Below are 14,981 nucleotides of genomic sequence, written 5' to 3' on the forward strand. Positions count from 1 at the left end.
TGGTCCCTGTCCCTGTCCCTGTCTGTTATTCTGGTCCCTGTCCCTGTCCCTGTCTGTTATTCTGGTCCCTGTCCCTGTCCCTGTCTGTTATTCTGGTCCCTGTCCCTGTCTGTTATTCTGGTCCCTGTCCCTGTCTGTTATTCTGGTCCCTGTCCCTGTCTGTTATTCTGGTCCCTGTCCCTGTCCCTGTCTGTTATTCTGGTCCCTGTCCCTGTCTGTTATTCTGGTCCCTGTCCCTGTCTGTTATTCTGGTCCCTGTCCCTGTCTGTTATTCTGGTCCCTGTCCCTGTCTGTTATTCTGGTCCCTGTCCCTGTCCGTGTCTGTTATTCTGGTCCCTGTCCCTGTCTGTTATTCTGGTCCCTGTCCCTGTCTGTTATTCTGGTCCCTGTCCCTGTCTGTTATTCTGGTCCCTGGCCCTGTCCCTCTCTGTTATTCTGGTCCCTGTCCCTGTCTGTTATTCTGGTCCCTGTCCCTGTCTGTTATTCTGGTCCCTGGCCCTGTCCCTGTCTGTTATTCTGGTCCCTGGCCCTGTCCCTGTCTGTTATTCTGGTCCCTGGCCCTGTCCCTGTCTGTTATTCTGGTCCCTGTCCCTGTCTGTTATTCTGGTCCCTGTCCCTGTCTGTTATTCTGGTCCCTGGCCCTGTCCCTGTCTGTTATTCTGGTCCCTGGCCCTGTCCCTGTCTGTTATTCTGGTCCCTGTCCCTGTCTGTTATTCTGGTCCCTGTCCCTGTCCCTGTCTGTTATTCTGGTCCCTGGCCCTGTCCCTGTCTGTTATTCTGGTCCCTGTCCCTGTCCCTGTCTGTTATTCTGGTCCCTGGCCCTGTCCCTGTCTGTTATTCTGGTCCCTGTCCCTGTCTGTTATTCTGGTCCCTGTCCCTGTCCCTGTCAAAATCACAGACTCAATCTTGCAAAGTTAGATGTGTTTTGGTTTGTTGTATTGAAAAGGGCCTGATAAAATGTTGATTTGATTAGCATTTCTTCTGCAGGGCAGTCCTGTAGGAGGTGCGCAAGAGCGCAGCTTAGAGGGAACATTGCATATAACTTAACTATTATCAAATTGCTTCAAATCAAAACACAGAAAGAGTGGGAGAGTTGGTGGGGGTGTGTGACCGACATGCTTTTTAGTGCTCAATGCTATTATACTTTGCAATCAACATTTTAAAAAATGTATCTGTGAGGCTCCTTCTATGCTGATTAGGTAGCATCTGATAATGTGAGAAAATTCTCTCTACATCCACCTATACATACATACATTATCTATACATTATCTATACATCCAGGTAGTGGGGAGGCTCAGTTGTAATGGGTTGTGGACAGATGTCTTTTTTTACACCACTGGAGGTGAACTGATGGACAGTGGACCAGTCAGTATGTAACCTGACACCACTGGAAGTGAACTGATGGACAGTGGACCAGCACCAGTCGGTATGTAACCTGTGACTGTTTGAGGTTGTGGACAGGTGTCTTTTATACTGATAACAAGTTCAAACAGGTGCCATTAATACAGGTAACGAGTGGAGGACAGAGGAGCCTCTTAAAGAAGAAGTTACAGGTCTGTGAGAGCCAGAAATCTTGCTTGTTTGTAGGTGACCAAATACTTATTTTCCACCATCATTTGCAAATAAATTCATTAAAAATCCTACAATGTGAATTTCTGGATTTCTTTTCTTCTCAATTTGTCTGTCATAGTTGACATGTACCTATGATGATAATTACAGGCCTCTCTCATCTTTTTAAGTGGGAGAACTTGCACAATTGGTGGCTGACTAAATACATTTTCCCCCCCCACTGTACATACATTCTTTATACATCCAGGTAGTGGGGAGGCTCAGTTGTAATGTGAACTAAGGCTGGCATCCTGTCCGGCCTAGCTGCCCACCACTCACTTCCATAGCGTCTGCCTTGCCGATGCCAATGTATCTGTGCCGCCACTCTGCAGACACCTGGCATGGACATAGTCCTTAATGTCCTTTCTTGATCCTACTAGCTGGGCTGGATCTAGACTTGAAGAGGTGGAGGCAGGGGTGTTTCTCCAGCACAGTCTGCAGCTTGATGGATCATGCTGCCACGGCAGACTGGAACAACTCAGTGCAGGAGAGCCTGTCTTCCCCCAGCAGCTCCGTTGTATGAGGTCGCCAGTCGTCAGCCCCAGCTGTTCTGCCGTACTCAAACTGCATTTGCAGGTCCTCCAGCTTGCTGTTGTGGGCTGTTGGCACAGAGGTCTCCTCCAGCTTTGTCAGGTTAGCCACTATCTCCACACTATGCTCCACAATGAACACTGCCTGGGTTTTCAGCTGGGCCGTGTGTTCCCTCAGCAGCTCACAAAGGTCCTGGACACACTTGGCCGTTTCTGGTAAGGTCGCACATCCATGTACTCTGCCAGGTACGCCACAGCACGTATCCAGGAGCCCCACCTGGTCTGCACAGCATAAACAGGCACCACAGGAGAATGGCCATTTCCCAGCATGAATGATCTCAGCTCCAGACGACGCTTGGGGTGCCTGTGAGAACACCTTCTTCACCAGAACCGCACTCGCCTGTTCACGTCCTCAAACACCTCTGGAAAAACCTCCAGCACCAGGCTCAGGCAAAGCAGGGGATGTGTCCGGAGTTGGGGAAGAGGCCCTTCAAGATGCTGTCGAAAGCCTTCATGTAGCCAGCTAAGTCGCTACGAAAGCCGACACATCGTTAAAGTCAACCCCCATTGTTGTTGAGACAGGAAATGACAGCTTGGGGCACAGTGGGAAAAATTTCCTTTATCCAAGAAAGCCAGGTCTGCTACAACAGGTCGCTCATCCACTGGCTGGAGTAGGATGGAGAGAGCAATCCTTCCAAAGGCATCGGTCGTCTCATCAAGGATGACATAAATGTCATTTCACTCTACAGCGACTCTGATGTCCTGCTCATATTGTGGATGGAGCTCTGGCATGTACTCAAGCTTTAGAAGCATTTCGCTACACCCGCAATAACATCTGCTAAATGTGTGTATGTGACCAATACAAGGACAGGGCCAGGGACCAGAATAACAGACAGGGACAGGGCCAGGGACCAGAATAACAGACAGGGTACGCAGATGGGATGGCGCTGTGACAGACCCTCTTCAGAAATGTGGAGAACTTGGGCCTCTTCTCAAGAGGTATATTCGATTAATGTTCTTTGGGAAGTCCAAGATGAACTCCTTTCTCTCAGCTGTGGAGGGGGTCTTTGCCAGACAGGAGGGTCTGTGTTCTTGTTTGGACTGAAAAACATTATAGAAAATAAAGAACAATGGTTAAATTTGGTAAATGAAGAATTCTCAGGTTGAGTTCAATAGCAGGCCTACAGTAGATCTCAAGCTTTGAAAAAAAAAAGTCTCACAAAATATGTCTGTGACTTGCTGCTTTTGTAATTCTTAACTTGTCACTTGTTTTGATAGCTCCACCACGTCACTTTGGCTAACTTGTTAGCTAGCATTACCTCAGTTAAGTTAGCTAGCAAGCTAGCCTAAATTACGTGATGGGACCTGGGAACATGGGAAGCGTGCCAGGCTAACTTTAGCTAGCTAGCTAACTTGCCAATCTATGTAGATACAGACAAAAATGTCAAGAACAGATATTAGCTAGCTAGAGCAAACCTATTATCTAGCTAATATATCTGTAGCTAGCTAAAGCATCGGAACGCTTACCTGGTCCACTAGCCATCCTGTCATTGTGTCGGAATGACCGCAAGTGCTCCACCGCAGTTTGACGCCGTAATGTAGTCGATTGAATGCTGACAGACTTGGCAGAAAAGTACTCCTCTATCCTCGTACAGTTCAGCTGGAAACTCCCTGGCCCTGTCCCTGTCTGTTATTCTGGTCCCTGGCCCTGTCCCTGTCTGTTATTCTGGTCCCTGTCCCTGTCCCTGTCTGTTATTCTGGTCCCTGTCCCTGTCTGTTATTCTGGTCCCTGTCCCTGTCTGTTATTCTGGTCCCTGGCCCTGTCCCTGTCTGTTATTCTGGTCCCTGTCCCTGTCCCTGTCTGTTATTCTGGTCCCTGGCCCTGTCCCTGTCTGTTATTCTGGTCCCTGTCCCTGTCTGTTATTCTGGTCCCTGTCCCTGTCTGTTATTCTGGTCCCTGGCCCTGTCCCTGTCTGTTATTCTGGTCCCTGTCCCTGTCTGTTATTCTGGTCCCTGTCCCTGTCTGTTATTCTGGTCCCTGTCCCTGTCCCTGTCTGTTATTCTGGTCCCTGGCCCTGTCTGTTATTCTGGTCCCTGGCCTGTCCCTGTCTGTTATTCTGGTCCCTGTCCCTGTCTGTTATTCTGGTCCCTGTCCCTGTCCCTGTCTGTTATTCTGGTCCCTGTCCCTGTCCCTGTCTGTTATTCTGGTCCCTGTCCCTGTCTGTTATTCTGGTCCCTGTCCCTGTCCCTGTCTGTTATTCTGGTCCCTGTCCCTGTCTGTTATTCTGGTCCCTGGCCCTGTCTGTTATTCTGGTCCCTGGCCCTGTCTGTTATTCTGGTCCCTGGCCCTGTCTGTTATTCTGGTCCCTGTCCCTGTCTGTTATTCTGGTCCCTGTCCCTGTCTGTTATTCTGGTCCCTGGCCCTGTCCCTGTCTGTTATTCTGGTCCCTGGCCCTGGCCCTGTCCCTGTCTGTTATTCTGGTCCCTGTCCCTGTCTGTTATTCTGGTCCCTGGCCCTGTCCCTGTCTGTTATTCTGGTCCCTGGCCCTGTCCCTGTCTGTTATTCTGGTCCCTGTCCCTGTCTGTTATTCTGGTCCCTGGCCCTGTCCCTGTCTGTTATTCTGGTCCCTGTCCCTGTCTGTTATTCTGGTCCCTGTCCCTGTCTGTTATTCTGGTCCCTGTCCCTGTCCCTGTCTGTTATTCGGGTCCCTGTCCCTCTCTGTTATTCTGGTCCCTGTCCCTGTCTGTTATTCTGGTCCCTGGCCCTGGCCCTGTCTGTTATTCTGGTCCCTGGCCCTGTCTGTTATTCTGGTCCCTGTCCCTGTCTGTTATTCTGGTCCCTGGCCCTGGCCCTGTCTGTTATTCTGGTCCCTGTCCCTGTCTGTTATTCTGGTCCCTGTCCCTGTCTGTTATTCTGGTCCCTGGCCCTGTCCCTGTCTGTTATTCTGGTCCCTGTCCCTGTCTGTTATTCTGGTCCCTGGCCCTGTCCCTGTCTGTTATTCTGGTCCCTGGCCCTGTCTGTTATTCTGGTCCCCGGCCCTGTCCCTGTCTGTTATTCTGGTCCCCGGCCCTGTCTGTTATTCTGGTCCCTGTCCCTGTCTGTTATTCTGGTCCCTGTCCCTGTCTGTTATTCTGGTCCCTGGCCCTGGCCCTGTCTGTTATTCTGGTCCCTGTCCCTGTCTGTTATTCTGGTCCCTGTCCCTGTCTGTTATTCTGGTCCCTGTCCCTGTCTGTTATTCTGGTCCCTGTCCCTGTCCCTGTCTGTTATTCTGGTCCCTGTCCCTGTCCCTGTCTGTTATTCTGGTCCCTGTCCCTGTCTGTTATTCTGGTCCCTGTCCCTGTCCCTGTCTGAGAATCCTCTCTCTCTCCTCAGACAGCTGTCTGCACCATACAGCTCTCACTCACAAGGGGTTTACACCTCTCCGTACACTTTTCGGCGATTCAAATACATAAATGAAAACAGAAGAAAAACTTAAATTCAACAAGTACATTTTATTTAACTTTGAGTTAAACTTTCAGTTGGCAGCTTATTTTTAGCTTTAAAATCCTATGCATTCTATTTTAAATTCTGCGGATTTTCGACGGAATTATGCGTGCGCAGATTCCTTGAGGGTCTGCGTGGGAAGTCTTCAGGGCTGAAGCGTTAGGGTTCAAGGTCAGGGGTTAGAGTTAGGGTCATCGTACCTTATCCGTGGGAAGGGTTAGGGGTCATACCTCATGCGGGTGAAGTGTTCAGGACTAAACTCCTCATAGAGCTCCATGTTTCCTTTCAGCTTCAGATGGGTCAGTCCCCCCAGACCGCCCACAGGAAGTGACGTCAGACTGTTCTCACTCAGGTCCCTGTAAAGGGAGGGATGGGGGAATTCAGTCATGTTTAAAATGATTATGAAAACACTTACTGTGAAATCCCCAAACATGGTCTGTGCTCCTTGCATGTTTGTCATGTCATTGATTTGTTCTCTTCTAATACAGTGTGATTTGGAGGGATCTAGAGAAAGGGGTTTTCATCTGTCTGCTAGTGTCTACTGTCTGTCTGTCGTCTAGTGTCTCAGTGTCTACTGTCTGTCTGTCTGCTAGTGTCTCAGTGTCTGTCTGTCTGTCTGTCTGTCTGTCTGTCTGCTAGTGTCTCAGTGTCTACAGTCTGTCTGTCTGTCTGTCTGTCTGCTAGTGTCTCAGTGTCTACAGTCTGTCTGTCTGTCTGCTAGTGTCTCAGTGTCTACAGTCTGTCTGTCTGTCTGTCTGTCTGTCTGTCTGTCTGTCTGTCTGCTAGTGTCTCAGTGTCTACAGTCTGTCTGTCTGTCTGTCTGTCTGTCTGCTAGTGTCTCAGTGTCTACAGTATGTCTGTCTGTCTGTCTGTCTGTCTGTCTGTTTGCTAGTGTCTCAGTGTCTGTCTGTCTGTCTGTCTGCTAGTGTCTCAGTGTCTGTCTGTCTGTCTGTCTGTCTGTCTGTCTGTCTGTCTGTCTGTCTGCTAGTGTCTCAGTGTCTACAGTATGTCTGTCTGTCTGTCTGTCTGTCTGTCTGTTTGCTAGTGTCTCAGTGTCTGTCTGTCTGTCTGTCTGCTAGTGTCTCAGTGTCTGTCTGTCAGTCTGTCTGTCTGTCTGTTTGCTAGTGTCTCAGTGTCTGTCTGTCTGTCTGTCTGTCTGCTAGTGTCTCAGTGTCTGTCTGTCTGTCTGTCTGTCTGCTAGTGTCTCAGTGTCTGTCTGTCTGTCTGTCTGTTTGCTAGTGTCTCAGTGTCTGTCTGTCTGTCTGTCTGCTAGTGTCTCAGTGTCTGTCTGTCTGTCTGTCTGTCTGCTAGTGTCTCAGTGTCTGTCTGTCAGTCTGTCTGTCTGTCTGCTAGTGTCTCAGTGTCTGTCTGTCAGTCTGTCTGTCTGTCTGTTTGCTAGTGTCTCAGTGTCTGTCTGTCTGTCTGTCTGTCTGTCTGTCTGCTAGTGTCTCAGTGTCTGTCTGTCTGTCTGTCTGTCTGTCTGCTAGTGTCTCAGTGTCTGTCTGTCAGTCTGTCTGTCTGTCTGCTAGTGTATCAGTGTCTGTCTGTCAGTCTGTCTGTCTGTCTGTTTGCTAGTGTCTCAGTGTCTGTCTGTCTGTCTGTCTGTCTGTCTGTCTGCTAGTGTCTCAGTGTCTGTCTGTCAGTCTGTCTGTCTGTCTGCTAGTGTCTCAGTGTCTGTCTGTCTGTCTGTCTGTCTGCTGGCGTCTCAGTGTCTACAGTCTGTCAGTCTGTCTGTCTGTCTGCTAGCGTCTCAGTGTCTACAGTCTGTCAGTCTGTCTGTCTGCTAGTGTCTACAGTCTGTCTCAGTGTTGGGCTAAAGAGTTGCTTTAATTAAGGAGAACCAAAGTTACACACAGTTATGTTGTGTTCTAATAAAACTAGGGAGCTGGTTACACAGAGTGAGGGGGATTTCCCTGACTTGCTTGGTGGTGTGTGGTTATCTGTGTGTGGTTATCTGTGTGTGGTTATCTCTGTGTGGTTATCTGTGTGTGGTTATATGTGTGAGTGGTTATCTCTGTGTGGTTATCTCTGTGTGGTTATCTGTGTGTGGTTATCTGTGTGTGGTTATATGTGTGTGGTTATCTCTGTGTGGTTATCTCTGTGTGGTTATCTGTGTGTGGTTATCTGTGTGTGGTTATCTGTGTGTGGTTATCTCTGTGTGGTTATCTGTGTGTGGTTATCTGTGTGAGTGGTTATCTCTGTGTGGTTATCTCTGTGTGGTTATCTGTGTGTGGTTATCTCTGTGTGTTATCTCTGTGTGGTTATCTGTGTGTGGTTATCTCTGTGTGGTTATCTCTGTGTGGTTATCTCTGTGTGGTTATCTGTGTGTGGTTATCTGTGTGTGGTTATCTCTGTGTGGTTATCTCTGTGTGGTTATCTCTGTGTGGTTATCTCTGTGTGGTTATCTGTGTGTGGTTATCTGTGTGTGGTTATCTCTGTGTGGTTATCTGTGTGTGGTTATCTGTGTGTGGTTATCTCTGTGTGTGGTTATCTCTGTGTGTGGTTATCTGTGTGTGGTTATCTGTGTGTGGTTATCTGTGTGTGGTTATCTGTGTGGTTATCTCTGTGTGGTTATCTCTGTGTGGTTATATGTGTGTTTGTATGTACAGTGCCTTGCAAAAGTATTCATACCCCTTGGTGTTTATCCTATTTTGTTGCATTAGAACCTGTAATTTAAATGGATTTAATAAATCAGAGAGCCAACAAAGAGACCAAAGATAACCTTGAAGCAGCTGCAAAGCTCCACAGCGGAGATTGGAGTATCTGTCCATAGGACCACTTTAAGCCATACACTCCACAGAGATGGGATTTATGGAAGAGTGGCCAGAAAAACGCCATTGCACGTTTGGTTTTTAGCAAAAAGCCATGTGGAAGACTCCCCAAACATATGGAAGAAGGTACTCTGGTCAGATGAGACTAAAATTGAGCTTTTTGGCCATCAAGGAAAATGCTATGTCTGGCGCAAACCCAACACCTCTCATCACCCCGAGAACACCATCCACAGTGAAGCATGGTAATGGCAGCATCATGCTGTGGGGATGTTTTTCATCGGCAGGGACTGGAAGACTGGTAAGAATTGAAGGAATGATGATGGCGCTAAATACAGGGACATTCTTGAGGGAAACCTGTTTCAGTCTTCCAGAGATTTGAGACTGGGATGGAGGTTCACCTTCCAGCAGGACAATGACCCTAAGCATACTACTAAAGCAACACTTGAGTGGTTTAAGGGGAAACATTTAAATGTCTTGGAATGGCCTAGTCAAAGCCCAGACCTCAATCCAATTGGGAATCTGTGGTATGACTTAAAGATTGCTGTACAGCAGAACCCATCCAACTTGAAGGAGCTGGAGCAGTTTTGCCTTGAAGAATGGGCAAAAATCCCAGTGGCTAGATGTGCCAAGCTTATAGAGACATACCCCAAGAGACTTGCAGCTGTAATTGCTGCAAAAGGTGGCTCTGCAAAGTATTGACTTTGAGAGGGTGAATAGTTATGCACGCTCAAGTTTTTTGTTTTTTCTGTCTTATTTCTTGTTTGTTTCACAAAAAAATGTAGTTGCTAAAAAGTTGCTAAAATGCTAAAGATGTCTGTGGTGAGTTGAACTCACAACCGCTGGGTTGCTAGATATTCGTGTTATTCATCCACCCATACACTCTATTTTGGTTTTTGCCTTAAGTAACCATGTCTTATGTAACATTCCCAAACGTAACATTAAGTATCATACTCATTTGAATGTCCTGGATTTACATTTACTTTATTACGTCTGGTCTAAGAGACCAGGCTGACATCAGTGGAGGCTCCGCAGAGGGGGAAGGGGAGGACCATCCTCAGTTAATCTTCAAAGTGGTAGGCATGTTGTGTAAATCAAATAATACAAACACCCCCAAAATCAATTTTAATTCCAGGTTGTAAGGCAACAAAATAGGAAAAATGCCAAGGGGGGTGAATACTTTCGCAAGCCACTGTAGGTAATAACCAGTAGTGATGAAAAACATTGTAGACTCACAGTCTGGTCAGAGAATGGAACCAAATGAAGGCATCAGGGTGAATCCACTCAATACTGTTGAAGCTGAGATCTCTGGGTAGAGAGAATTAGTTACTGTCATTATTCATCATTTTGTGTTTAGTGATAGAGTAACAGAGTAACAGTGTTCACAGAGAGTAACAGTTTGTGTGTAGGAGAAAGAGTATACTCACAGAGAGTACAGAGTATACTCACAGAGAGTACAGAGTATACTCACAGATAGTAAAGAGTATACTCACAGAGAGTAAATATATACTCACAGATAGTAAAGAGTATACTCACAGAGAGTAATGAGTATACTCACAGAGAGTAAAGATATACTCACAGAGAGTAACGAGTATACTCACAGAGAGTAAAGAGTATACTCACAGAGAGTAAATATATACTCACAGATAGTAAAGAGTATACTCACAGAGAGTACAGAGTATACTCACAGAGAGTAAAGATATACTCACAGATAGTAAAGAGTATACTCACAGAGAGTAAAGAGTATACTCACAGATAGTAAAGAGTATACTCACAGAGAGTAAATATATACTCACAGATAGTAAAGAGTATACTCACAGAGAGTAATGAGTATACTCACAGAGAGTAAAGAGTATACTCACAGAGAGTAAAGAGTATACTCACAGAGAGTAAATAGTATACTCACAGAGAGTAAATAGTATACTCACAGAGAGTAAAGATAATACTCACAGAGAGTAAAGAGTATACTCACAGAGAGTAAATAGTATACTATCAGAGAGTAAAGATAATACTCACAGAGAGTACAGAGTATACTCACAGAGAATAAAGATATACTCACAGATAGTACAGAGTATACTCACAGAGAATAAAGATATACTCACAGATAGTAAAGAGTATACTCACGGATAGTAAAGATAATACTCAAAGAGAGTAAAGAGTATATATATATATATATTTTTTTTTTCACCTTTATTTAACCAGTGTGACGTCACGAGAGGCTACACAGCTTTCAGCGGGATTGCTCAAGTAGTGCAAGGAGACCAGGTTCAATCAAAACAAGGATTTTATTAAAGGTCTTGGGAAACTAACGAAAGTATAACACAATTCTGTTCTCTTGTGGCTCTTTAAGGGTTAACAGTTCAGGGATGTCTCTTCCACATCCAAAATCATAACTCTCACTCGCTCAAATAACTTTTCCCCAGTCTTACTGTATTCCACGTTGCAGCTAGTGGCCAACCCAGCAAAACGTCCTTCCAAATGTCCCACACGTATTTCCACAGGTGCATATATCCAAAGGTGAGTATTTCCCCAAAGGTAAGTATCTCCAAATCCTTATATTCCTCATGGAAGTGGACGTGCAGCACTCTTGTCCTCCAGAGAGCCCAGGTTGGAGACTGTGTCTCTTCACTTCAACAAACCTTCAGCTCATCAGCTCCTGATTGGTTTCAGCTGCGTGGGAAGATTGGCCATAGAGGGTTGGAGTTCCCGACCATACCAGCAGATGGAGCCATAGCTGTCTGGGTTTGCAGCCATCTCAGGGGGATGTAACGTCCCTCCAGGACACAGCCTCTCGTGACATCACACATCCCCCTCCTCGGGACCGACGTCCTCGTCGGGTTAAAGGCAGCGAAGAAGGCATCACGCCGGGAGAGGGCGTCCGCATTGCCGTGGTGCTTGCCAGCCTGCTCTCTCTTCAACTCCTCCACCTCTAGGACCAGGGACTCAGCCTCCTGTTGTCTCTCCTTGAGTTTCTTACTGAACGCATCAGCCTTGGTTTTAGCAGAGTTTAGCTTCTGTTGAGCAGCTTTCAGTTCCTTCTCTCTCTCTGCCTCCGCATTCTTCATCTTGTTCTCCAACACCTTGTACTTCTCCTCTGCCTTCTTCTGGACCTCCTTACTACTGCGCAGGGTCTCCTCACACTCCTCGATGGTCCTGCGCAGCCTCTCCAGCTCCTCCTGTTGCTTAGGGAAGGAGCTCTGTTGGAGTTTAGCCTGGAGGATATCTAACTCTTCTGTCTTCATGTCTAACTGTTGCTTTAACAAACGATACCTCTCAGCGGTCCCCTTCAGACCAGACAGTTCTTTGTCCAGATTCTGTAGCTCCGTCTCTGTGTCGGTCTGGGCACCTGCCATCCCTATCAGAGCCCGGGCGGGAGTGAGTAACTCGGAGGATTGCACCGGAGCCTTCCCAGGATGAGTCTTGCCTCTCCGTTTCCGAGGTACTCGGGTTATCCTCTCCTGAGACTCTCTCCAGAGTGGGTAAAAGGCTGGGCAGTCTCGTCCAATTAGGACAGGGACGGGGAGGGAATCAACCACCCCGCCCGTCGTGTGTATGGTTCCCCGTGTGCTGGTCATTGTAAGTTCAGTAATGGGGTATTCTCTGGTGTCCCCATGGACACAGGAAACTGGGAGGACTTTCCCCGGGGTCAGACACGTTGGGCCCACCAAATCCTTACGCACCAGGGTGGCCCGGCTACCAGAATCCAGTAAGGCCTCCACATCATGGTGATTCACAGTTACCGGGCAGGTGGGGGGTCGATCTGGGCCGCCATCTACGACTCCCAAGAGCGAGGCAAAACGGTGTGTGGGTGCTGAGCTGGAGGACTCCGCAGTGGGCATAGGTTCATCGGCTGGTTTCCCACACTGCCAGGAGATATGTCCCATCTCCCCCACACCGGTAACACTGTCGAAGTTCCCCCTCCTGGTGTACTCTTCTTGGACCCGCCTGGTTTCTGGCTCCCCCTGGAGCCGGGATAAGTCCTGACGTGGCTGGGTTCGAGACCTTGGGGTCCTTTGGGACGGGTTCTTCCCATTTGTGGTGGGGCCGCACTCCTGGGGTCTTTTCGGGAAGCATTCAGCATCTCCGCTGTGGCCTGGTACTTTTCCACAGCTTCCACGGTCAGATCAGCCGTGGTCAAGGCCTGTTGACTGATGAACCGTTTTGCCTCATAAGGCAGGGCGCGTAGGTAACGATCCACCACAACGGCCTCCACCACCGCCGCTGCTGTATTCCTCTGCGGATCCAGCCATTTCCCTTGCGATTCGGACAAGTTCATGCATCTGCGCCCGAGGAGGTTGGTCTGGTTGGAAGGTCCAGCTGTGAAAGCGCTGGGCCATACCAAACTTTGTGAGTCCATATCTGCTGAGGATCTCAGACTTCAGGGCATCATAGTCAGTAACCTGGTCAGGGCCCAGGTCCCGGACAGCATTCAGCGATTCCCCGGTTAGAAAGGGGGCTAACAGACCAACCCACTGTTGCTTGGGCCAGGCTTCCCTAGTGGCCGTGGCCTCAAATGCATGCAGGTATGCCTCAATGTCATCGGTAGCTCCCATCTTTGATATAAAGTCACTTGCCTTTATTGGGCGGGTATTTTGGACAACCCTCTGTCTCTGCAACTGCAATTCCTCTGCCTTCAGAAGGTTGGCTTTCTTTTGCTCCTCCAAGAGAGCCACGTTTGCTTGCATCTGGGCTTGCTGGCCAGCAACAAGGGCTTTCAATATGTCCTCCATTTCAGTCGGCGGGGAGCCTACGGCCAACTTGGAAAACTGGGTGATCAAACCTTCGGTATCCTCCTCTGACATGCACTATTAACGCTTGAGCGTGCCCGTATTCTCCACCATCTGTGACGTCACGAGAGGCTACACAGCTTTCAGCGGGATTGCTCAAGTAGTGCAAGGAGACCAGGTTCAATCAAAACAAGGATTTTATTAAAGGTCTTGGGAAACTAACGAAAGTATAACACAATTCTGTTCTCTTGTGGCTCTTTAAGGGTTAACAGTTCAGGGATGTCTCTTCCACATCCAAAATCATAACTCTCACTCGCTCAAATAACTTTTCCCCAGTCTTACTGTATTCCACGTTGCAGCTAGTGGCCAACCCAGCAAAACGTCCTTCCAAATGTCCCACACGTATTTCCACAGGTGCATATATCCAAAGGTGAGTATTTCCCCAAAGGTAAGTATCTCCAAATCCTTATATTCCTCATGGAAGTGGACGTGCAGCACTCTTGTCCTCCAGAGAGCCCAGGTTGGAGACTGTGTCTCTTCACTTCAACAAACCTTCAGCTCATCAGCTCCTGATTGGTTTCAGCTGCGTGGGGAAGATTGGCCATAGAGGGTTGGAGTTCCCGACCATACCAGCAGATGGAGCCATAGCTGTCTGGGTTTGCAGCCATCTCAGGGGGATGTAACGTCCCTCCAGGACACAGCCTCTCGTGACATCACACCAGGTAAACCAGTTGAGAACAAGTTCTCATTTACAACTGCGACCTGGCCAAGATAAAGCAAAAGCAGTGCGATAAAAACAACAACACAGAGTTACATATAGGGTAAAACAAAACAAAGTAAAAAAAAATACAACAGAAATACATATATATACAGTGTGTGCAAATTTAGCAAGTTATGGAGGTAAGGCAATAAAATAGGCTATAGTGCAAAATAATTACAATTAGTATTAACACTGGAATGATAGATGTGCAAGAGATGATGTGCAAATAGAGATACTGGGGTACAAATGAGCAAAATAAATAACAATATAGGGATGAGGTAGTTGGGCGGGCTAATTTCAGATGGGCTGTGTACAGGTGCAGTGATCGGTAAGGTGCTCTGACAACTGATGCTTAAAGTTAGTGAGGGAGATAAGTGTCTCCAGCTTCAGAGATTTTTCAATTTGTTCCAGTCATTGGCAGCAGAGAACTGGAAGGAATTGCGGCCAAAGGAGGTGTTGGCTTTGGGGATGACCAGTGAGATATACCCGCTGGAGCGCAGACTACGGGTGGGTGTTGCTATGGTGACCAATGAGCTAAGATAAGGCGGGGATTTGCCTAGCAGTGATTTATAGATGGCCTGGAGCCAGTGGGTTTGGCGACGAATATGTAGTGAGGACCAGCCAACAAGAGCGTACAGGTCACAGTGGTGGGTATTATATGGGGCTTTGGAGACAAAACGGATGGCACTGTGATAGACTACATCCAATTTGATGAGTAGAGTGTTGGAGGCTATTTTGTAAATGACATCGCCGAAGTCAAGGATCGGTAGGATAGTCAGTTTTACGAGGGCATGTTTGGCAGCATGAGTGAAGGAGGCTTTGTTGCGAAATAGGAAACCGATTCTAGATTTAACTCTGGATTGGAGATTCTTAATGTGAGTCTGGAAGGAGAGTTTACAGTCTAACCAGACACCTAGATATTTGTAGTTGTCCACATACTCTAGGTCAGACCCGTCGAGTGTAGTGATTCTAGTCGGGTGGGCGGGTGCAAGCAGCGTTCGGTTGAAGAGCATGCATTTAGTTTTACTAGTGTTTAAGAGCAGTTGGAGGCTACTGAAGGAGTGTACTCACAGAGAGTAAAGAGTATACTCACAGAGAGTAAAG

The 14,981-nt window shown here is 47.7% G+C and overlaps 1 protein-coding gene across 1 annotated transcript in view; it reads right to left on the reverse strand.

The window, feature by feature from the left end:
- The window catches only part of LOC121587366 (leucine-rich repeat-containing G-protein coupled receptor 6), a 164,494-nt gene that overhangs the window by 20,438 nt on the left and 129,075 nt on the right, over positions 1–14,981 (reverse strand). The window contains exons 14-15 of the mRNA XM_045206808.1: positions 9,627–9,698; positions 5,853–5,978 (exon numbers count right to left, since the gene is read on the reverse strand). Of these exons, the coding sequence (XP_045062743.1) occupies positions 5,853–5,978; positions 9,627–9,698 (198 nt within the window). The remainder of the gene's footprint in view (positions 1–5,852; positions 5,979–9,626; positions 9,699–14,981) is intronic.

The sequence above is a fragment of the Coregonus clupeaformis genome, chromosome 24 (assembly GCF_020615455.1).
Source record: "Coregonus clupeaformis isolate EN_2021a chromosome 24, ASM2061545v1, whole genome shotgun sequence".
Classification (NCBI taxonomy): domain Eukaryota; kingdom Metazoa; phylum Chordata; class Actinopteri; order Salmoniformes; family Salmonidae; genus Coregonus; species Coregonus clupeaformis.